Here is a 24,767-nt window from a genome sequence, read left to right as displayed (position 1 = left end):
AAAAGTTATAAAATATTTTATTAGCGGTCTTATTTCTTCAGAGCCTCTAACTTGATAGCCATACACACTGCACCTCCCTCCGCCCAGCTGGGTCATTTGGGTTTGTTTTCTGTCACACGCTGATCAAGCCGGCATTTGCTGAAAGACCGGGTGGGTTCTGACTACGCTTCACCATCTGCTCAGCAGGCATGAAGTCGGGGAATTTTCTCTTTCCTTCTTGGAGTAAAGGACGACTAAAGATTTACAGAGACACCACAGATAATACTATGAGATACGCACCCGGAGCGAGCTGGCGCGTGCCCCTGGGCGTGTGTGTGCACACTCGTAGGCACACGCACACACTGGACCCTCTCGGACCCCAGCCAGCCCACAGGCAGGCTGCGGTAGGAAGCTAAGGCCAGGCACGGGCAGAGGAAGGCACCTCTCCACTGAGCCACTGAGACAGGGTGGGTGGGTGGGTGGAGTTGGGGTGAGAAGCTGGGTCCCCAGGCCAGCTCGGGACCCCCCTACAAAAGGCAACTGAGGAGACAGGAGCAGGCTACCCCCATCCCAGTGGTCCGCATAGTGACAGCAACTACAGAGCTATCCTCGTATCTCACTTTACACCTTGAAAAGCACTTTCGAGTACATTCACACACTGCGAACAGGAGGCAAGAAGGCAAAGCAAAAGTTATAGAGCATTTGGGGCCAGACCTGGCTCTCTCCCAGCGCTGGGGCCCGGGGCCTCACTGAGCCTCCCCAGCCTCGGTGCTCCAGCCGCGCCAAGCGTGCGGGGCGGTGGAGGGGAGTCCACATACATCGGCTGACTGAGGACCCGAGCAGAGGAGCTGGTTAGGCACACAGCCGGGCCGCCCAGTGAGGAACAAGGGATGCTAGGCGCACAGGGCGGGGGATATTCAGCCGTGAACCCACCGGAGGCCTTTCCACCTCACGCACTAGCCTGCCCCTGACCTTTCTCAGGTGGGAAAATGGCCTTTCTGTGGGTCTCCAGGATGAGTTTTTACCTAAAAGCTTAAGTCCTGTTTCTTGGTCCTGAAGGGCCCTCTCCCAAGGTGATGTAATCAGATTCCAGCATCTTCTGTGTAAAATGTTTACCTGGTGTCTTTCCTCCCCACGTCACCCATACGAAGCTTTGGAAGCATTTAATTCTCAAGCTGAGCCACGGGGGTTAGAATACAGTGGAGCCCCTTCCTCTCCTCAACCCCATGGATCAGAGATTCTCTGGACTTACATTCTCACCTAGACTAACAACCAGAAAGACAGCACGTCATTCACCCGGAGCTTCCTCCTTCCTTCTGAATGAAGAAATGAAATCACTGACGAAGGAAGATCCGAGTCATTATATTCAGAAATTACTTAAAAGAATTAGACTTGGCAAGTGGGCCAGGTTTAAATTTCAATGTGTGAAAGATAGCACATCACCCCTCCCCCCACCTCTTAACCAAACCCATTTAGAAAAATAAAATCAACGAGTTACTTGGATATTATCTTTTGGTGTTGCTTAGTTGCTCAGTCGTGTTGACTCTTTGCGACCTCATGGACTATAGCCTGCCAGGCTCCTATGTCCATGGGATTCTCCAGGTAAGAATACTGGAGTGGGTTGCCATTTCCTTCTCCAGGGTATCTTCCCGACCCTGGGATCGAACCTGCATCTCCTGCTTGGCAGACGGATTATTTACTACTGAGCCACTTTGGGAAGCCCGGATGTTATTTCAGGCCATTGCAGTAAGGGGTTTTATCAAACTTCCCTACAACAAAAAGCAGATTCACTCAGAGACCCTGATTTCAGGTTCACAGCATTCTAGAAGGGGAAAACAGTTCTGTTTCCTTCAGGAAGCTTCTTTGGCCTGAGCTCGCTTCTACCCTGTGGCCACACTGATTCCAACAAGCACCCAAGCTCCTGCCAGAAATTCAAAGGCCATTTACCCTGCAGAAGTGCCCATGACTCTTGCCCTAGAGGGATTTTGCTTCTGTGATTGTGTCATTGGAAAGACGTTTCCAGTCCAGAAAGACTGAGAAGATGATGGCTGAGTTGCCATGGAAACCAGATGTGGGAGACAGCATCTCCCACGGCTCTCAGTGCACGCTTTGATGGAGCTCCAGAGTCTTGGCCACACTAAGCTTTTGCCGGTTTCTTACAAAGGCCTTGGGTCCTCAGGAAATCTCAGCATCTCCCCGCCTGTGCACTTAGTACATCTTTCATGGGCTACACCTGCAGATCCTGCACATTCACACCTGGGTTTCTCTAAGCCCAGCATCCCCAGGTTCAGTGGAGGTAGTTGATGGGATACGTGAGGGAAGAGAAAATGTTTGTAAAAAATCAGCAGGATTGAGCTCCTAGAATTTGGGGGCAAAATTAAGGTGCTCAGAAAGTTAGGGAAAAAGAAAACCAATATATTTTGCTTAAGTGAAAATAAGAAGCGTGGGGGAAATAAAAGATTTTGAAAGAGATAGCCAAATTTGCCTTACAACTTTCTATACAACTTTAAAAAGTTCCTGCATGGCTTAGCGCACACGGTTGGTTCCAAGGTTTTCCTCCAACCTGCAACCAGCACCTGTGTCTTTCCCAGGTTCTGTCTGCAAATGAGACCAGCTCAGCGATCAAGCCAAACCCCTCACATCTCTCCACGAAGTACGTTTACCCTGAATAATTTTCTTCACCAAGTACTGAAAAGGTACAGCTTCTGGAAATGAATGAAATTGATCAACTTTTGACTTGGAAAACAACTTCTCGTTGGAAAAAGAGACAGATTGTAGAAAGATGAAACTACGAAAATATCAGTCACAGGATGGAGTCCCTCTTGGCTTCGCCTTTCCACCCCTGGACATCTGACTGCCCAGGGGCCCCAGGAAACCACCCACATTCCTCGTGCAGAATTAGAGCTCCCCGGTCAGAAGGAAGAATTCTGCCCAGGAAGCCTCTTGTCACCCACTTTGTGGCAGTTTTAAATTCTGCCTCAGGGGTTGTATTTTAAAAATTCCTGCATGTGAAAAAGAAAGACCATTCTACATCTTCTTCCTAGTTACAGCTAGAAAGGGTAATGGAGAGAAGACCCAACTCGGTGGGGCGGCGAAGTCCAGCACTAGTTGGCTGCCTGACAACCCGACGTAGTCCCCAGGGTCCACGAGCGGGTATGTGTCCTTGAGCCTGCAAGGGTTCTGGAAGTGGCCCGCGGCCACGGTGTCCAGCGTTCCTCTCTCTGGCTTCCCAGCGCTTTACCTCTCGGCCCGTATTTTGTATCTCAGCACGAGGTAGGCGATGAGACGCAGGGAGATGAAGAAAATCCCCAGGACAATGAAGTCCAAGTAGAGCTTGGCGTTCTCCACATCCAGCTCTCGCAGGATAGCCTCTGACTTCTGGAAGTGGCAAGTCTCGTTGGTGTTACAGTGTAGGTCCTCCCGGTCGAGGCCGTAGATGGAGAGGATGACCCCTTCAAACCCATACCTGAGGGGGGAACGCCAGAGTGAGAAGGGTTCGGGATCCCCCCATCCCTACCTCTCTCCATGTCTGTGGAATGTACGCTGACCCCCCCACCGCATCCTCAGCCTGGCTCCCTTCCTCCCTGGAGGTCTTTTCTCCTGGAATACTTCTTAATCGCTCTGCAGCTTCCTAGCATAAATCCACTCAACAGCTTGACCGAGTGTCTTTCAATCTCCTTGCCTCCAAAGTCTCCACACACACACACACAAAAACCCAAATTTAACCAAGCGTGGGTATTGTTCAGAGGTGACACGAATAGAAAAACACATTGATCACTTCTGATATCACACCTTTTTCTTTAACAGTTAAATAGAATAAAGGTCTGAGAGCTTTTCAAGGCCTGCAGAGCATTTGAATAAAACATTTCTGCACCACCTTTCATTCTGTTCCAGTTCTGCATTATCAGAACAAAAATGCTAATTCTGAGAAGAAAGACACGGGTCTCTGATTTCTCGGTCTTGAAAGGTGCACCATTGCTGAAACTCTGCACAAGGCCTTTGTTTTGATTTTGTTCTCGGGAACAATATACCTGGCACTGAATTGACATTGTAGAAAACACAAGCTTGCTCACAGCTTGGGACTCTGGGTGTCACGTGGAATGGCTGTGGCTGGGGGCACAAGCTCTAATGACCAGCCCTGCCTGCTGAGGGCCAAGGAGCCACAGCGCCGGTGAGCCAAGAGCATGAAATCTGATGCTGAAGCGCTAAGGCACCAGAGCAGTTTTGTTCAAGAATATGAGGACGCTTGAGACATGTCTTGTTTTCCACAGGATTTCTTACTCAGAACCTTGTACTGTGGTGCTGGAGAAGACTCCTGAGAGTCCCTTAGACTTCAAGGAGATCAAAACCAGTCAATCCTAAAGGAAATCAGTCCTGAATATTCATTAAGGACTGATGCTAAAGCTGAAGCTCCAATACTTTGGCCACCTGATGTGAAGAGCCAACTGATTAGAAAAGACCCTGATGCTGGGAAAGATTGAAGGCAGGAGGAGAAGGGGGTGGCAGAGGATGAGATGGTTGGATGGCATCACTGACTCAGTGGACATGAATTTGAGCTACCTCTGGGAGATGGTGAAGGTCAGGGAAGCCTAGTGTGCTGCGGTTCATGGCGTTGCAAAGAGTCAGACATGACTTAGCGACTGAACAACAACAAGAACCTTGTTATAAGCAGTGTTTATTCCGGAGAGGAATGAAGTTCTTCAAGGCAGCTCCCTACAGCACACAGGACATGGGGCTGCCATGGCTTGTCCAGGGCACCACTGCATGCTTGCTTAGTCGCTCAGTCACGTCCAGCTCTTTGCGATCCCATGGGCCACAATGTGCCAGACTCATCTGGCCATGGGATTCTCCAGGCAAGAATACTGAGTGGGTTGCCATTTCCAGGGCACCAGCAGCTAGGGTTTATTTTATCCACGAGTGTGTGTGTGTGTGTGTGTGTGTGTGTGTGTGTGTGTGAAGGTGAGGCACACAAAACTAGGAAGAAAAAGGCACTGATACTTGCTGGGTTCACGACCTGAGAATCCAGCCGGCATCTAGCTGACAGCCAAGGAGGGGCTCTCGTGAGCCTCTGCCTGTCCCCAGCCCCCTTTCCTTTGTCGTCCTAAAGTCCCCGAGTCCTAAAGGGCCCCGCGGGCTACCTGACGTAAGAGACGTAGGACATCCACTGCAAGTAGGTGGGGATCGTGTCAAAGCTGACAAAGAACCCTGAGAAGAGGAGCACGGGGATGGCCGTGACGGGTCCCACGAAGGTCGCCACCTGGGAGGGGACACAGAGGGACCTTACTCCTACCCTCCTCCTCCTCCTCAGGGGGCCCGGAGCCCACAGCCCAGGCTTCCAGGAAAGGGCCAGAGATGTCAGGACAGGTCATCCAGGTCATCCAGGGCCAGGATGGCACAGAAGCACCCCTTTGGGGAGGAGTAGGCTGGTCTCCTGCACAAGGAGGGGCCGGGTTGGTGCCCAGAGGCCCAGCTGGACCCAGCAGAGGGGACAGAAGCTAAAAAAGCATGGAGGCCTGAAAAGCAGGAACAGAGAGACGCTGGTGTGGTCATGAGGGTGCTTGTGGGGCGGGAGGCACATGCCTGAGGAGTTGACATCCTGTGTCCCAGCAAGGAAGGGTCAGGAATGAGACTCCTTGGGTGCCGACAGCAGCTGGCGTGGGCCCAGAACTTTCTACGGCGGTCGGCTGTGAGACGGACACCATTGCCATTCCCGCCCATGGATGAGGGTGCTGCCCAGAGGCTGTGAACATGGAACAGGAGGCCATGCAGTAGGAGAGGGGGTGGCAGAAGACCGTGGGGTGCTGACTCCCCTGGGCTCTGGCTTTGTTTTCTAAGGGTCAGACTGGCCTGAGCATGTGAAGCCCTGGAGGTGCAAAAACTGTGCACACAGTGAGTTTGGCAGGCTGGAAGTAGGTGGCACCAGATGTCCAGAAGGGGCATGTGGAGGGGCTTGGGCAGATGGGAGTGTGGGGTGTGATGGGGTTGTCTGGGGAACAGCTGCATGGATCCCACAGAGGCAACAAAACATAGGCATTGAGAGCTTGGCCTCGGAGCTGGCTGTGTGACTCTGACAAAATCACTTTGCCTCTCTGGGCCTCAGTCTCCCCATCTGTGAAATGGGAGCACTGCACCTAACTTGTGGGGGTGCTTAGACTCAATGAGCCCATGTCCAGCCACAGGTCCAGCTGGGCCTCTGGGCACAAAATCAGCCCCTCCTTGTGCAAGAGACCAGCTTGCTACTCCCCAAACAGGTGCTTGGCAAGAATAGCACCTGGTGTGCCCCATGACACAAAAGACCACCTGATGCTGTCAATTTGCCAATCATGAGCAGCCAGGACACCTTGATCCCTTCCCCAAGGACCGACTGACTAACCTGTTGAAGCCAGGCTAGGAAGTAAGGACAGAATCAGGAGGAGGGGGGTTTCAGGGACAGGGTACTGAGCCCACGGGGGCTGCAGCCCCGGCCACACAGGTGGAGGTGGGGAAGCGAGGTCCGCCCCATGGTACATCCTCAGCCGGTACCTGCAGTGACGTGGACGCGGCTCCGATCAGCAGGCCCAGGGACTGCGCCACCAGTGAGGTCATGGTGCCCAGAGCCGCGAACAGGACGAAGCGCACAGCGTCAGACGGCTGGGACGTCATCCAGTACACGATGCTGCAGTAGGCCACGGGGAACATGATCTGGAAACACAGGGCCCATCACCCTCACCTGCAAGCCACGCTTCCCGCCCCCCAGGAAGGCTGGAGAGCTCCGCCCCATCACAGCACGCCAGGGCGCTCACGTACCTGAAAGGGCACGTCCGCCATGGTCTTGGCCAGGTAGTAGGCCTTCAGGCTGTACCAGTAATTCAGGTGTTCTCGGAGAAACACGCTCATCTCCAGAGGAACTAGGGGGCAGGAGAACGAAAAGGGTCACTAGGACATATAGCACTCCAAGAACTCAGACAAGGGGTCTCCTGCGAAGCCCTGTGCAGTCCCAACTTGGGCTGCCTCCCTGTGAACCTGAAGTGCTTCAAGCATTAATATCTGGAGTTTGAATGGAAAGGTACGAAATGATTCACCTACCTAGACAGACTGCCTGGTACACTGGCATCACTGTAGTGACTGGCCCAAGTATCTCCTGCTGAACCTCTTTTCACTGAGTAACTATGACAATGCAATGCCTTCCCTGGGCAAGTCCTCACGAGCTGCTCTTGGAAATTCAGGGCAACTTAAGGAGGAGGTTTCTAGGCTGGGAAACCTGGAGAAGCCACAGTTTTCTACACTGTCCCCCTGAAGTGGCCAAGGGAAGTCTGCTCTGCAAGCAGCTTAGAATTGCACAGAAATCCACCTATGACAGCACTGCTGCATGCTAAGTCACTACAGTCATGTTCAACTCTTTGCGACCCCATGGACTGTAGCCCGCCCGGCTCTTCTGTCCATGGAATTCTCCAGGCAAGAATACGAAGTGGGTTGCCATGTCCTATTCCAGAGAATCTTTCCAACCCAGAATAGATTTACCCACTCACAAATTTGGCTGCACCAGGGCTATCTTAACTGAATGAGGTAATGCTCACACAGTAGCATTTGAGGGGTTCCCAATTAGAAAACCTTTTAGAAATCTCTCAGCCTTCCACCAGGCTTACAAATCTTCCATTAGTGATTCACTCCTTTGACTTAAACATGATATGCATTTTCTCATCTAACAGAACATACAATCATACCTACATCTGTCAACAAAGAAAATGGTATTTTAAAAAATAAAATAAGACACTCTATGTTTGTGGCCAAGCAAGCTATGACCTAGTGCAGACAAGGAAGGAGGGGTGGGCGCGGGCTGGACCAGGCACTCACATGTGAGGACGGTGGGCATGAGGGCCGCGAACATGAGGAAGAGCATGGAGAAGAAGAGGAAGCCAGAGTTGCTCAGGACCTTCTTGGCTTCGTTCCCAATCCCCAGGTAGAGCAGGCCAATGAGGAGGCCGATGCCGATGTGGGACGTGATCCGCAGGTGCGTGAGGACCTGGGCAGACAAGGTCCACACTCAGGTGTGCACAAGCTTAGAGGTGGGCAGTCAGAGGACAAGGAGACCGGGGCCCCAGAGGTGGCGGTCAAGGTTTCTTCTGCCCCTTCCCTCCAGAAAGGTGGCAGTCAACCCACTTCTTCTGAGGCTTGTGCATTGCAGGTAGATTCTTTATGACTGAGTCACCCAGGAAGCCCATTCATTCACTGCTATTAGTTTAAGCTTCCGGCAGCATTTCACTGCTGTTCAAGCAGAAGGAACTGCTATCCTTCATTAAATCCTCTTCAACATAGCAAACCAGGACTGTGTCCCTTCGGAGAAGGGGACAAGGGACAAGACTGGTGGTAAATGGACAAAGAACAGCCAGAGGACAGACCCACCCCTGCAGAGCACAGCCTGGGTGGCCACCAGCCCCTCTATCTTTCAAACTGGGTTCCGGAGGCTCCTGGGCACTCAGGGACCCCCTACACAGGCTGTCAGATTGCCCACTCGAAAGGGTGGATCTTGTTCTGATTCCCAATCCCTCACCAACTCCTTCCTCTGCTGGGTGGAGCTTCCCGGAGGGAGGAATCCCCTCCCTGATGCCAACCTTGGCCAGTGGAATGTGAGCATCACTGACAGGTTCCCCCACCCACCCACCCACCACCCCACCAGGAGCAGGAAGCTATAAGGGCTGCCACTGGGTTTCTCCCACACTTTCCCCTGCCATGTTCTAGAAAGGAGCCAGTCCTCCATTCTGGGTCCCCAGACGAGAAGACACACGGGGCACACAATCACAACCCACAGCCACCCACAGGTTACACGAACCAGACATGACTACGGTCATAACCACTAGTAGCCGGGGAGTGTTAGTTACTGCGGCGTCACAGAAAGTCGACTGACGCAGAAAGAGGAAAGCACAAGCAGATTGACAGACCCGAAGGTGACCCCTCGGCTTCCGTTGCCATGGAGAACACTGCACACCGCCTTACCGAGTCCCTCATGATGCTGAGGAAAGTCCTTTTGAAGAGGATGCAGAACTGGGTGAGGCAGCTGGCAGAGAAGCTGTGGCAGCCTTCCATGGAAGTGGAGTCCTGGGGACACAGCAAGGGAGGGGAGGACGGGTGAGCCCCCCGGCCCCCAGACGCCCCCTCCTCTGAGCCGAGGAAAGCGCTTGTGCAGCAGGTGTGCGGGGCGGCGTGCAGCGCTCCCGGGGGCTGGGGGTGTGCATTACCTTTCTCCACCCCTTCCATCGTTTTGTCTGCTTTACCTCTTCAGAGGGCCGGTGCCAAATAAAAGGATTCACCTCGGCATCGCCCCCAGGCTCTCTCCTGCAGTCAGAGTCGCACTTGCCCTCCCAGACTGCTCTCACCAGGCGGCCGTTCTGGTCACCGTACTCGCCGGACGCGACTTCCATAACTGCAAAGAGGAGAGAGACAGAGGGCTCAGCCCAGGCATCGCTCATGCGGGCCTCTTTCCTTTGCGACAAAGTCAGTAGTCCAGTGGGAATATCTTTTAACTGATTATATAGATGCTGCGTGAGGATGCTAATGATGTGATAAAAATCATTTAGCGGCCAATGTTGTTTCCAGTCTCAACGCCCAGCAAGGCCGTTGATCACGTCAGGAGCCTGGAAATGCAAATACAGATTGTGATGTTGGACATCCCGAGAAGTCATGAGCTCACGCATCTATTAATTTATTCATCTGTCTAGTGTTTATTGAGTGATGGTCATGGGCGTGCATGCATCAGAGTTGGAGCTGGGAGGAGGGCAGAAGGAAGCAAGATTCCTGTTGGGAAGACAGTTCCCAGGATAAGAGTGAGCGATGAGCACTGAGGCAGCTCTTTGGTACCAAGAAGTGCCAGGGGTCCTGAGATGGGTGCTCTGAGCTCCCTGGAGACACTAGGTTGTGGACTATAAGCTCCACCTCTCAGATCCCCACTGGAGCATCACCTCCATTGACCCTCCTTGACCCTGGTGTCATGCCTCCTCTGCACCCCAAACTGTCCAAGGCCCCACGTTGCTGTTTCTCTCCTGGGTCCACCCTCCCCGGCACCTGCCGCTCCTTCTTCTCCTCCCACCTGCACTCTCACTCCACCCTCCCCCATTCCTCCTGGTGTGGGACCTGACCCTCCATCTCAGTAAGATTCTTGCTAATGCAATTCCCCCAGGGACCCTCTTTGGCAAAACCAGCTGTTTCCAGAGCCCGAGCCAGGACGGCTAACTCTCTCTCCATCTGATCACAAACCGGGAGAGCCTGGCCCCACCAGAATGTAATGATCAATGACACCAACCCAGCCAGAACTGCCTGCTCTGCTGGTCATTCACACCCACCACCCTCCAAACAGCCCCACTCACCCCACCTCTCTCCCTCTGCTCAGGCGTGATATCGAGGAGCCCCTCCTTGGGCTCTCCCCGGAGCCCTGTTCCTTCTCCTCCTATCTGTCCTTCCCTGTAGGTCCTCACCTCTCTGCTGGCCATGGCCCTCACTGCCCTTCCCCATTCAGCAGCACCTGTCCCCCACTGTCCTTGCTCCAGAACGACTCTGAAGCCAACCTGACCATCCCCACCATCAAGGATGCTTAAGACACCTTCTCCTCCTCTCCCTCGGCCCGCATCTCCTTCCCGCTCACCCCACTCTGGCCCGGCTTCGTCAGAGTGCCGTTCTTGTAAGAGAGAGGCATTTCCCAGCAACAGCGTTTCATGGAACACAATCTGGGAGAGGATGTGTAGGAAAGGTGGGGTCTGGGGGACTGGGGGTGCTGGATGCTTGAAAATAAAACAGAGTGAGAAAGGCTGATGACCAGGAGACCAAGAAGGAGGAATAGAGTGGGTTGAAGCATGCCCCCCAAAAGACTCATGTCCACCTGGAATCCCAGAATGTAGCCTTCTTTGGAAGAGGTTCTTTGCAGATGTAATTGGTTTTGGATCTTGAGATGAAATTATCTTGGATTTAGAATGAGCCCTGAATCTAACTGAAGGCAAAAGAAGGGGGTGGCAGAGGATGAGACGGTTGGATGGCATCACCAACTCCATAGACATGAATCTGAGCAAAGTCCAGGAGATGGTGAAGGACAGGGAAGCCTTGTGGTGCTGCAGTCCATGGGGTCGCAGAGAGTTGGACATGACTTAGTGACTAAACAATAATTGAATAAAATGACTGTGCCCTTATTAGAAGAGGAGGTGACATACAGACACACACAGAGAAACACAGAGAAAAAAGCCATGTGAAGACAGAGGCAGAGACTGGAGGGATGGGTCACAGGCTAAGGACCACTGGAGCCTCCAGAAGCTGGATGAGGCAGGAAGGACCTTCCCCCAGAGCCTCAGGAGGGAGCCCGGCCCTGCAGACACCTTGACTTCTGGCCTCCGGAGTTTGAAACATGACTTCTTCTTGTTTCAGACCACCCAGCTTGTGGGGCCCCAGGGAAGCAGGATACGATGGCCAGGACGGGACCCCACGCACCGTGGCCGAAGGGGAGGATGGGACGGGGTCGGGTGTACAAGCACTTGGTGGTCTAGTGACTGCGAAGCTCAAAAGAAAAAGAAGGCAAGCAAGGGGTTTGCAAGTTCGTGCACTTGGACAGCAGGGAGCAGACGCGGTGGATCTGACTGGAGGACAAGGGAGATGGTTCCAGAGGCGCTGGACACAAAGAGGCTGCCATGTGCAGATAAACGTGCAGGCTGCACAATGGGCAGATCTGGTGGGGAAGTGACTTGGGACACTGGTGTCAGTGCCCTGGAGGGCCCCGGCCAAGAGGAAAGGCCATAGCGGGAGCCCTGGGGGCACCGAGCATGGAGCTCATAAAGCATGAGCTGCAAAGCTCAGAAGCTACAGCCTCTGGGTCAGGAGGAGCGACTCCCACCATTAACCTGGGCTCTGGGCTCCCAGGGTGTTAGTCGCTAAGTCGTGTCCGACTCTGTGCGATCCCACTGACTGTAGCCCACCAGGCTCCTCTGTCCATGGAATTTTCTAGGCAAGAATACTGGAGTGGGTTGTCATTACCTTCTGCAGGAGATCTTCCAGACCCAGAGATTGAACCTGGGTCTCCTGCATTGCACGTGGATGCTTTACTGTCTGAGCTACTAAGGAAGCCCTGGGTTCCCAGTGAAGTGAAGTGAAAGTTGCTCAGTCATGTCCGATTCTTTGCAACCCCATGGACTATATAGTCCATGGAATTCTCCAGGCCAGAATACTGGAGTGGGCAGCCTTTCCCTTCTCCAGAGGATCTTCCCAACCCAGGGATCGAACCCAGGTCTTCTACATTGCAGGCAGATTCTTTACCATCTGAAGTACAAGGGAAGCCCTGGGATCCCAGGGTCTTGTTCAAAACTGCTTTGGTCAAAATTTGTTGTGTTTGGTCAAAATTTAAGTTTAATTTTAACATCTGCATTAATCAATGCAAAGGGGATTTTGTTAAAGGTTATCTCTTTTCAGAAATAACTTCCTTTAGACCAGAAGCATCACACAGTCAAGTATTGGGAAATATTTGGCCTAACAACAGATCCTTTGTTTGTAGTTCCAGGTATTTCATCTGGAGGAAAGAAAACCTCTTTTGACTTAGTCTTGAAAGTTCTGCCTCAGGACAGCACTTGAGCTATCTGTGAAATAAAGTAACTCTTGATTTGAAGGCTACAGGTAAGAGCGGAAACCCACCAGGAATGAAAAAGACCCCCTTTTGGCTACTCAAGGCTCAACTCACCGAAATCGGCCGGGTTGTGGTAGGTTGGGCAATTCAGACCTAAGTCCCTCAAATACGGTACAAGGTTTGAGACTTTCCCTCGGTACACACACTGTCCTTGACTGAGGACATAGAGCTGAAAGAAGTAAGAAGGAAAGCATCAACTCTGCCGTCCTCCTTAAATGGAGAGAAACTCTCAATCCATCCATCCAATGATCCACTCACCCACCCACCCGCCCACCCATTCACCCATCCATCCACTCACCCGACCACCCATCCATCCACTCACCCAGCCACCCACCTATACACCCACTCATCCATCTATCCATCCATCCATCCATCCACTCACCCAACCACCCACCCATCCATCCATCCACTCACCCACCCACCCAGTCACCCATCCATCTATCCATCCACTCACCTGACCACCCATCCATCCACTCACCCAACCACCCATCCATCCACTCACCCAACCATCCACCTATACACCCACTCATCCATCTATCCATCCATCCATCCATCCATTCACCCCATCCATCCACTCACCCACCCACCACCCATCCATCCATCCACTCACCCACCCACCCATCCATCCATCCATCTACTCACTCACCCACCCATCCATCCATCCACTCACCCAACCACCCATCTACCCATCCATCCACTCACCCAACCACCCATCCATCCACTCACCCAACCATCCATCTATACACCCACTCATCCATCTATCCATCCATCCATCCATCCATCCATCCATCCATCCATCCATCCACCCCATCCATCCACTCACCCACCCACCCATCCATCCATCCATCCTCTCACCCGACCACCCATCCATCCACTCACCCAACCACCCATCCATCCACTCACCCAACCATCCATCTATACACCCACTCATCCATCTATCCATCCATCCATCCATCCATCCATTCACCCCATCCATCCACTCACCCATTCATCCATCTATATACCCACTCATCCATCTAACCACCTACCCATCTATCTATCCATCCATTCATCCATTGATTCATCTATCAGTCCATCAATTCTACCCACTCATCCATCTATCCATCCATCCATCCATCCATCCATTCACCCCATCCATCCACTCACCCGACCACCCATCCATCCACTCACCCAACCATCCATCTATACACCCACTCATCCATCTATCCATCCATCCATCCATCCATTCACCCCATCCATCCACTCACCCAACCATCCATCTATACACCCACTCATCCATCCATCCATCCATCCATCCATCCATCCATCCATCCATTCACCCCATCCATCCACTCACCCAACCATCCATCTATACACCCACTCATCCATCCATCCATCCATCCATCCATCCATCCATCCATTCACCCCATCCATCCACTCACCCAACCATCCATCTATACACCCACTCATCCATCTATCCATCCATCCATCCATCCATTCACCCCATCCATCCACTCACCCAACCATCCATCTATATACCCACTCATCCATCTAACCACCTACCCATCTATCTATCCATCCATTCATCCATCCATTCATCTATCAGTCCATCAATTCCTCTCTCAGGACAGCTTTATGTTACCTCCAAAGGACTCAAAGTTCAAAGGGAAATCCATGATAAGTCAGGAAAGACAGAAGATATCAAATGTCCAGGAGTTATTTACTCTGTTGCCTTTCTACCTCTCATGCTAACCACTTACTTAGGCCAGATTTTGAAGCTATAAACACTGCATTCCTTGGGACATTTTTTTGCTCAGGATGATCTAAAAGCCTAAAAATTGTTTTTTAAAGCCTAAGATTTATAAGAGAGATGATACCATACAAATATCACAACCTGCTATCTAATTCTGTATGGCAAGTGTCCCCCTCCTGTCATCGGGGGGGGGGGGGGGACACTAATGAAGCCTCAGTAATGTCAGTGACTCATCCAAGACCCTGAGGCTGGACACTAACTCTAGAGAGAGGACACTGGCCAGCTCTTCCTATCCCCTCTGGCCCTGCCACCTGAGTTGCTTATGGCACCAAAATCTTAAGAAACATAACACCTAAGGCCACTCAAAAATGAAGACACCCTCATGAACTAAGCTGCAAGTACCCAGATTTGGTTTCACCCGGGCCAATGACAGCGGGCCAACGTACCTGGTCAAACAGCTCGAAGAGCTTGGCACTGGGTTGGTGGATGGTGCAGATGATGGACCGGCCGCCCTGGGCCAACCCCTTCATCAGGGAGACAACCTGGAAGCAGGAGGCGCTGTCCAGGCCACTGTAAGTCAAGGGACACCATGAGATGTCTGTGAGCCCCCAACCAGATCCCTCATTCAGAGTGCCCTGGTTGCATCTGTGCAGACTGGCCTGAGCCCCTCGGCGGGTGGGGAGGTGGCTCCTCATGCCAGCAGGGAGGGCAGGGCCTGATTACCTGGTGGGCTCATCGAAGAACATGACCGGAGGGTTGTTCACCAGCTCCAGCGCGATGGCCAGTCGCTTCCGCTGGCCACCCGAGAGGCTGCCAGTCCGCGTGTTGGCGCAAGACAGCAGGCCCAGGGCTGTCAGGATCTCCTTGACCTGGGGGATAGCAGAAGCAGAGTGACATCAGAGACCACGCACCACTCCTTGTCACCTACAGGGCCCACATGGAACCCTGATCTCCCTCCCCACCCAACTCCCAGACACACCTGGAGAGACTGCAGATCTGGCCCACCCCAGTGTTGCCAGGCTTGATGTCCTGATTAGGGAGGCTGAGACCCAGGAGACTGAGAGGCAGGGCTGGGACCAGGCCAGCCTGGGCTGGAGTCCTGGTCCTGCCTCTGGTTGGCAACCTAGCAAGTCCCTTCATGTGTGAGCCTCACTTGGGGCCAGGGCCAGGAAGGTGTGGGATAAACACTGCAGAAAGGGTGGATCCACAGACACACAGATGGATGAGTGACTGGGTTTCTGACCAGCACAGAGCGGAAGGCCACCCTGATAGTTTAATGCTTTAACAGATAAAATGCTTGGCACACAGTAAGCATTCACTTGGCGACTGCTGTTAGTGACACACAGCTCCCGTGGACTCAACCACACAGGCCAGGTCTCCCAGAAAGATGGAGCTCCATCCACACTTGTGAATGGGAAAAGAAGGTCTCTAATTCAGCAGCAAAGCAATGACACTGCTCAAAGCCATCACTGCTTCTCTTAGTGACCCTGCCAACACTGCCCCTGGGAGCTGCCTGGGAACCAAGGTATAAACAGCCCTCCCTGGCTGCCCCCATCACTGATCCGGGATGGACTCGGGGAGCAGGAAGGTCAGCAGAGTTTGGTGTAAACTGTTCACTGGTTTCATCCACAGAAGTCAGTGTTTGGGGTCCATCCTGGTGTCTTCTAGAGGTGGCCACAAGAAGGCAGAGGTCAGTTGCCGCCCTTCTGGCCTTCTCGTCAGGTTCACCTCCCAGTGGGGTGCGAGGCAACCTGCCACAGAGGTCCTGCCAGAATTCACTGGGCCATTGTCCTATCCCATGGTGGCAGCAGGTGGACCCTAGTCCAGCAACTTCTCTAGGGAGATGAGGTCATCCTCAAGGAGAAGGAACCCAAGGAGGAAAATTTCCACTCTGGCTCTTGAATTACTTCTGCACAGTCAGGACACAATGTGGCCTTGGTGATGGGAAGGACCAGGGCACTGCTGCTCCACGGGCCAGAAGCAGGCAGGTCAGATAGATCTGCATTTGAATCCTGCTCAGCCTTTCCCCTGCTGAGCCCTAAACCCAGCTCCATCACCTCTTCCAGAACATACAGTCATTGAGGCATGCCATCCCCGAACCTCACAGTGAGGTTGCCCAGAAAAGGCCATCTTTCAGGATCGCTTTCCCTCATGTGGATAGTCCACTGGCCTTCCCAGGATGACATGGCTCCAGCAGTCTCCAGGAATCCAGGCCAAAGGTTCAGGAGGAAGATCACCCACTCCCTACTTGCCCTTAGCCCCACTGGAAGGATGCTGGAGGCGGAGGCCAAGGTCAGCACCTCCTGTTTCCCTTGCATGCAGGCATCTTGTCTAGGATTCTCTCAGGAGTGACGCCCTGCAGGCTGGTTTTGTTTTAAAGTGAATCAGAAAGAACAATGTCCCCTCCTGGGAGACCTCACTCCTGAGGAAGGCCCCTCACTGGGGGGTTCTCGAGGCTGGGGCCACTTTTCTGGGAAATGAGGTGGAGTGGGCAACATTCCACTACCTGCTGGAACATTCCAGTCTATTATGTTTCCTCAAGAAGTAAACAACCAGGACCCAGGGATACAACAGGGCAGGAGGGAAATGAGTCAGGGCCTGTCCTCTCCTTGGACAATCACGCAGCCCTGCTGATGGTTGGGGGTGGGGGGGCTGGACCCTGCTGAGGATGAGGAAGACTGGTCGGGACTTGACAGACAGAGGGGTGCAGGGCTGAAGGACTGGCGGTGGGTGCTCCTCTGTGGAGTCAGCTGAGAGGCACACACGTGTTCCTCGCCCCCGCCCTTCAGCAAATGCTCCCTCCCAGCTCCCTCTCCCACCTGGAAAGGCTGGTCCCCTGGGCCACGCTGCAGGCAAACCATCCCACACCCACTTACTCATGGATCGCATCTGTTCTGGGAGCTCAGACTTTAATGAGCGCATCAAACTCAGCTTCCCACCTCCAGTAGGCAGCTACGGACAAAACCCCCAGGTGCTGGAGGCCCTGGCCTCAGTTGTCCAGTGGGTTCCAGGAGGCCAGGCCTGAAGGGTCCCCTCATGGGCTTAGTTCTGCTTCACTTCAGGGCCCTCTCCAAGCCAGCAAGGCCCTCTGAACCCCCTCACCTGCTCACCCATCTTCCCAGGGGGTCGACCTGTGTCTGAGGCTCGCCCTTCAGAACGGAGTGGTGGTCCTGGGTCCCCCTTGCCTTCAACCCACACAACCGAGCCCATCCGGCCCCTCCACCCTCTTGGAGGGTGGAAACACCCATGCCTCCCATGCTTCTTCCCCACATCTGTGTTTTGGGGTCTGTTCATCCATTTTATTCCTTTCAGCTACAGAACCAGAGTCCACGTGAAGCATCTGCGAGGAGGGGTTTTCACTCCTCACAGAAATCGGGCTCCCCTACCCTGAATGTGCCATTTCCTCATCCCCCCAAATGCTTACCCAAATCCTCAGCTTTCTGAAGGGTGGGGTGGGGGAGGGCACAGGGAGGGACAGAAGGGGCCCTAAAGACCCCCTGCTCCAAGGTCTCCTGTGCTGCACGCATGTTCAGTCATTCAGTCGTGTCCAACTCTCTGTGACCCCATGGACTGTGGCCCGCCAGGCTCCTCTGTTCATGGGGTTCTCCAGGCAAGAATAGTGGAGAAGTTTGCCATGCCCTCCTCCAGGGGATCTTACCAACCAGGGATTGAACCCGCGTTTCTTATGCTTCCTCCATTGGCAGGTGGGTTCTTTACCACTAGCGCCATCTGGGAAACCCAAGGCGGTTTACATCACATCCTATCAACTGTCAAGCTGCTGCTGACATTGTGACTGTTTTCTACGACAGTGGATGAGATGGTTGGATGGCATCACTGACTCGATGGACATGAGTTTGAACAAGCTCTGGGAGTTGGTGATGGACAGGGAAGCCTGGTGTGCTGCAGTCCATGGGGTTGCAAAGAGTTGGACATGACTGAGCAACCGAACTGAACTGATTCCATTTTGCAGGGATACATAAAGAGCCAAGTCGCATTGTTGGCACCAACCCCACAGATCATACTCTCTCTGCTGCTGGCCTGTGGTCCTACAGGCACGGGAAGACAGGATAACATTATAAAAGTAGAATTTCACCAAATCACATCTTACACTGGAACTCCCACCAGTGCCAGCCATGGGGTGGAGACAAGGAGAGTTGGGTTTGTCTTAGACAGTGTGTAAATATAAACCAGGCCTCCCCACTAAGTGGGGGTTTCTGGTGCTCCCCGCTGTGTCTGCTTACCCAACACCCTTTGGCTCCCTGGGGTTTCAGGGAGGCAAAAGAGCAATGAAAAGGATCACAAGATCTCCGTCATCTTAGAAACATGTTTGTGTTATTTTTAAAAGGCTGGTTAATAACAGGTAAGAACCAAATTTCTTCTTGCAAGTGTGTAGGGGTGGAGGCTGGTTATTTTTAAATGGATGACTAACCATCTTCACTGTTAGTGTTTTATCAAAAACAATGGAGTGTAAAGTGTATCAGAAACTAAAAGGGGAAGAGTGCTGGGTCTAAGCCTGAGGTTGGTTCCTCAAACCCGTGTCCTTGCTACATCTGTGAGCTGCGTCTGTCTGTGGCAGCATGGTCACTCCAGGCGTGTGCCAGTCCAAGGGCACACTGCTATGCCACTGACCCCCCAACGAAAACAGCCAGGCGCCAAGCCACAAGCCAAGTCACTCCCCAGAGGCCCCTCCACATGTGACTGCCAACTGGATTTCATGTGACCCAAGCATACACTTACCATCTCCCTTCTTCCTTCATCCTTCTCCTGGAGTTTGAGGTGTGCGGATACCTGTAGGGGATAACAGCAGTGGTATGGATCAGAACAGATGGCCAGCAGCAAGACAACCTAACTCAGCGACGGCGGCATGACAGAGGAAACCCGCAGAGGTCCCGGCTCCCCACCTCCCTCAGCTTCACTAAGCAAGGTCCCAGAGAGCAGTGAGGCCTGGGCCGCTTCCAGTCACTTCGGTGGATTCTCCGCTGGTCCCTGAGAGAAGTTGGATGTGGGCAACTGAGCGATGAGGACTCCCCAGGCTTTGGAGGCTTCAAGATCACTGTTAGGAATTTCACAGAGCCACCTGTGAAACCACTGACAGCTTACCATTCTCCACAGTGGGAGTATTTACATCACAGAAATTGGCAAGTGGTATGTAAAAGGAGTTAATTGGGAAAGATCCTGATGCTGGGAAAGACTGAAGACAAAAGGAGAAGGGGGCGGCAGAGGATGAGATGGTTGGACGGAATCACCGACTCGATGGACATGAGTTTGAGCAAGCTCCAGGAGATGGTGGAGGACAGGTAAGCCTGGTGTGCTGCAGTCCACGGGGTCGCAAAGAGTCGGATGCAACTGCGTGGGGCAGGACCCTGCAGAGTACAAGGTATCCTCTCTCATCATGTGCCAGCGTGCTAAGTTGCCTCAGCTGTGTCTGACTCTTTGCGACCCTATGGACTATAGCCCGCCAAGCTCCTCTGTCCATGGGGTTCTCCAGGCGAGAATAGTGGAGTGGGTTGCCATTTCCTCCTTCAGGGGAATCTTCCTGACCCAGGGATTGAACCCAAGTGTCTCATGTCTCCTTCACTGGCAGGCAGGTTCTTAGCGCCACCTGGGAAGCCCATCCTTTCTCATTAACTGAGAATAACTCAATTTATTCAGTTAACCATTTCTCATTAACTTCACAGTATTTGTCAAAGGGATTGTGAAGTTCTCAAAATCAAAATGCAATTGATTTTAATTCTGAAAAATAAATGGATTTCCCAGCAGAGCCTGGAGACAGGTTAGGGGGAGGACAAATGTGACAACAGGAGTTGAAGATCTTGTTTTCAAAAGAAAGCGGTGACAGAGCTAGAAATCGAAGTGAAGTTTCTCAAACAAGTAACCAGGGAATGAAGCTCTGGTCACTCCAGATGAAGGTGAAGTGACGATGTGGGAATCCACAGGGTAAGTAGAGATCATGTATTTCCCAACGTCACCATCCTATTTGCAAACTCCTCTTGAGCAGCCCATGAGAGTGCCCATTTGGAGACCAGAGGAGCTACATGGTCAGGCTGCTGGGTGTTCAGGGCTGCTGAGGCAGCAGGTTAGAAGGCAGACCACATACCCAATGCCTTTGCTGCTTCTCTCTGCTGAGCTAAGGATCCCCTGGAATTGCCCTTCGGCCAAAATGCTGGGCATCCACCCGTCTGCGACCCCCCAGAGAGGAAGCCTGACTCCGTATGTGTCAGGAGTGCAAGGCAAGACCTCTCTTGTGGAAATCCATGGTGAATGCTTGTCTACTGCCCGAGCATGAGGTAGACTAGCCGGGAAGGTCCCCAGTGTGCTAGGAGAGGCCTGGAGACCAGGCACTGCCTTGCACCACAGACAAGGAGATGGCAGAGAAGCAGGCAGCCCCACGGACCCATACTCCATCATGGACAAGGGCTGCCCACTGACTTCCTGGCTGGGAGGCTCCCGAGCAGCTCCCGCAGCCCACAGCTGTGGGTCAGTGTGGGTCCTGTCCACTTGGCACAGGGCTAGGTCATGGTCTGCCCGAAGAGTACAGACCACGCCAGGCCACCCTAGACCCCACTGTACAAGATGCCCGGGCTAACCGCTAAACTCTCCAAGGCACCCTTTCTTATGTGGTCGTGTAGGATTACATGTCTGATGACCTTGCTGGACTACATATGTGCGGGCCTGAGACCCTGCGAGTAAGCAGCAAACACGTGTTTTATACCCACCTGGCAGGCAGGTGAGTCAGAGGACGAGACCCTCAGGGCCCTAATCCAGGCACCAGACTGCCTGGAACTTTGGCCAAAGCCATAGAACACCAATGGGAAGAAAAGACCCTTGACCCGTGGGCCTAGGAGTGTGGTCACTCTGGCAGTGGTCCCCCACATCAGCCAGGTTAATCACCTTCTCAGAGACCTGGCCTCGATTTTGCCATCCAGGGTCTACAGGGCCTTGGGGGGCTGCCTTGGGTGACACTGTCCACACAGCACATGGGGTCTGAACTCTATGTGAAAGTGGGGTGCCAGTGCCACTCCGCTTCATGTGGAGGGTGGGGGGTAGATGCAGGTGAGGGCGGGGTACTTGTAGGGGATGGGGGTGGCCAGGTGTCAGGCTGCAGGCCCCAGGACGCTCACCATCATGGCCTCTTGCACGGTCAGGTGTGGCAGCAGCAGGTCGTCCTGCATGATGTAACATGACACCTTCCGGAAGCAGCGCAGGTCCCGGGGAAGCCCGTTGATGAGGACCTCACCCTTCATGCCGGTCTCCCTGCAGGGTCAGCCAGAGGATGTGTCAGCCTGGCCCCTCCTGCACCGCCTCCCCCTCCTCCAAGGCTGAGGGAGGGGGGAGACCACAGCCCTCCCAGCATCATCCAACTGGACCAGTAGGGACACCAACCTGGGCACGGGCCGGGAAGCCCAGATCAAAGCTCAGAGGAGGGAACCCCAAGAAGAAAAGGCCCAGTGTGGAAGGGGAGGGGAGAACAAGCACGGGCCTCCCTGGGATCTCACATTCGTCACAGGTGCCTACGGACCAAACCAATACATGGATGCTCCTACCTGTGGACATGAGGCCCCGTGCACACCCCCGGCTTTGCAGGGTTTATAAGATGAGGGTGTGAACAATCTTGTGTGTAGCCTCGGTTAGATCACCTCCCCCAAAGGCCAAGACTCTGCAGCCCAGGGTGGGACCACTAGGTCAGAACCAGTTCCTGAGGGCAGCATGAGCCTGATGCTGACTGGGAGGCACCAGTACAGGCTTGCTGGGCCCAGGTGGCTCAGAGACGAGGAGGGGGTCTGGGCCCTGGACCCACTAGACCAGGCAGATGGGAAGTTGTTCTCTCAGACCACAGTGGAGGTGAGGCATCCCGGGTGTACTGTGGAGACGGAGGGGCATGGCCCCACCAGCCACACTCCGTCCCACTCAGATGCACTGGGAATCTCTACTGTCCAGTACGACTTTGGTGCATCATCGCAGCCCAGGGAGGTAGAGGGAGCCACAGGCATCCTACTAGGATCCACCTTATCCAGTGCTGACTCATCAATGCCACAAAGAACAGAAACACAGAGTCTATGGAGACCAGTGAGGTTACGCCTGCTCTCCAACTTCATCCAGCCCACTACTATGACCATGAGCCCTGGGGCGGGTCCCTTCTTTCCTCCAAGGAATGGGTTGGATCAACTGACTTCCCAGGGAGCCAGGCTGGAAGACCTGTCTCCAGGTTGCCGCATGTGGCTCCAGGATGGTGCTGGGCAGTCTGGGCAGGAGTGCGGGTGTGGGGTGAGCTGAAAAATGACTGAATTCACCAAACAGAAGCTACTCCCCTGAGGCTTCCCAGAGCCTTAAAAAGTGATGGGATGGACCATCCATGCCACTGGCCCCTGGCAAACCACTGGCTGAGGGTTTGCTCACCTGTATCCAGCCAGGATGTTCATGAGTGTGGACTTCCCAGCCCCAGAAGGACCCATGATGGCCACCAGCTCTCCACTGTTGAACTTTCCAGAAATGCCTTTCAAAAGTGTCTTGTATCCTGTGAAAAAAAGATCATGTTCATTTTCAGCCACCCCAGGACACAGTGGTTCTGCCCCCAGTGCTATAGAGGCCAACACACAGAGCATGTAATTTCAGAACCAAGGCCAAAGGCAAGGTTTTTCACTCCACAGTGTTTATAAAGATGCTGAGTTCTGGGCAAGAAAATGGACCTCCTGTCTTTTAGATGCCTCTGCCTACTGCCTCAGCTGCATTTCATGGGTTATATTAGTGATAAGCACCAGTAGGTATACAATGCTGTAGCATTTACAAAGTCCTTTCCTGGACATCACCTACGGCAGCCGTCCCTAGCCTTTTTGGAACCAGGGACCAGTTTGGTGGAGGACAATTTTTTCCACAAACCAGGGGGTAGGGGATGGTTTGGGGATGATTCGAGCACATTACATTTATAGTGCACTTCATTGCTATGGATATTATTGTTACATCAGCTCCACCTCAGATCATCAGGCGAGATTCCAGAGGTTGGGGACCCCTGATTTAGGGCTACGAGGAATCCACCATTCTCATTTCAGATCCAGGAAGCACGTGTCCAGAGGGCCTCGGAGACTCGTCTAGGCACCCACTGCTGGAGCAGACAGATCCTAACCCAGGGCTGCACCACCTACCACTATGGTAAACTGGCACCTTTATCAATCAAGTGATTAATTTATTATTTCATATATGACTTATCTATTTAAAATCCATATTGGTATAGATTATTTATATAGAATTTATCCACATTTGTAATTAAATGTTTCATATGCTAATAATTCATTACTAATTGAAAGTTTATCGTTTTGCAGTTATACCACATTGCTTTGGACTTTCTGCCAAATCTCCATCAAAGAGCCTTGTGAAAGGACAAAAAAAGAACTATACACGCCAGACAGAGTCACATTACTTCTTTTCAAGCAGACGGTTCAGATGCGCTACAGAGACTTAAAAGATCCCACATGCTGCAGCTAAAACCTGACACAATCAAATAAATAAATTTTGTTTTTTAAAAAGGAATCAAATAGAGACAACTGGATTCATCTGAAGATTCCTAATTCAGAGACACCTCTCGGTCCCTGAAAACATTCCCAGGACATGCCCTTAAATGACCAGAATCGGGCAAATGCAGCATCTTGGTTCCCCACGCAGAGCTGAAAGGGGCCTGGTGAGGACAGGGCCTTTGGGGCACCTGACGAGCCCCTGGTCACTCCCTGGACCCCAGACCCATGTTTACTGAAACCCCAGCCTGGGTCTAGGTCTCGGCGTGTTCTCCCAGTGGCCTCTCTTCTTTCACAGATGGGAACCCCGAACCCCCACCTGTCACCAGGTGCCTGCCTGATTTGAACAGGGAGTCAGTCCCTGGGGACTTTTTAATCAGACCGAGAGAAGCGAAGGGCAGGAAGCTTGCAGCCTTGCAACTTGACTCATTATGGGGAGCGGCAGTCCCCAGGGAGGCCTGAGACAGTCATCCTGGGGGGAAGGGACCGAGTGGCAGATGGACCGGTTGGGGGGCATCTGGGAGACCACTGAGGTCTGCAGGTGAATCAGATTCTTGCCACTGGGATGTCAGTGATGGCAGGTGGACAGACACACAGCAGGGAAGCCGAAGAAGACAAGGGTGGGGTCAGGGACCCTGATAGGTGACACCTGCCCAGTGGGGGACACAGGTGGACGAGCCAGGGGACAGCAGGGACCCCCTCTGGTGGGTAGAGCCCCAGAATGGGCTCCGTCCACATGGGAGGGAGCTCTGTGGAGGGGGACCCCAGGGGACCGGTGTGACATCACTGAAGGAGCGCTAATGCCAGGCATCTGCTCATTATCGGTCTCCTGGGGGTGCAGGTGGCTTCGGGGTTACTCCAGAGCAAACCTTCCTTCAGCTCTGGGCTTCCCCGAGTTCAGAACCAGCCAGCCCCGAGC

General features: G+C 53.1%; 1 protein-coding gene across 2 annotated transcripts in view; it reads right to left on the bottom strand.

The window, feature by feature from the left end:
• ABCG1 (ATP binding cassette subfamily G member 1) overlaps positions 1–24,767 on the bottom strand; it is a 65,125-nt gene continuing 40,358 nt past the window's right edge. Inside the window, exons 3-15 of one of the 2 annotated variants that reach the window (XM_020875086.2) lie at positions 22,740–22,857; positions 21,464–21,596; positions 19,080–19,130; positions 15,066–15,211; positions 14,789–14,912; positions 12,665–12,779; positions 9,195–9,379; positions 8,953–9,054; positions 7,813–7,981; positions 6,766–6,866; positions 6,502–6,660; positions 5,118–5,236; positions 1–3,445 (exon numbers count right to left, since the gene is read on the bottom strand). In XM_020875086.2, the coding sequence (XP_020730745.1) occupies positions 3,217–3,445; positions 5,118–5,236; positions 6,502–6,660; positions 6,766–6,866; positions 7,813–7,981; positions 8,953–9,054; positions 9,195–9,379; positions 12,665–12,779; positions 14,789–14,912; positions 15,066–15,211; positions 19,080–19,130; positions 21,464–21,596; positions 22,740–22,857 (1,751 nt within the window). In that variant the 3' untranslated portion in view covers positions 1–3,216. The remainder of the gene's footprint in view (positions 3,446–5,117; positions 5,237–6,501; positions 6,661–6,765; positions 6,867–7,812; positions 7,982–8,952; positions 9,055–9,194; positions 9,380–12,664; positions 12,780–14,788; positions 14,913–15,065; positions 15,212–19,079; positions 19,131–21,463; positions 21,597–22,739; positions 22,858–24,767) is intronic. The other variant, XM_020875087.2, reaches the window with a different exon arrangement.

This window comes from Odocoileus virginianus, chromosome 4 (assembly GCF_023699985.2).
Source record: "Odocoileus virginianus isolate 20LAN1187 ecotype Illinois chromosome 4, Ovbor_1.2, whole genome shotgun sequence".
Lineage (NCBI taxonomy): Eukaryota > Metazoa > Chordata > Mammalia > Artiodactyla > Cervidae > Odocoileus > Odocoileus virginianus.
This window is presented reverse-complemented; position numbering and strand designations above follow the sequence as displayed.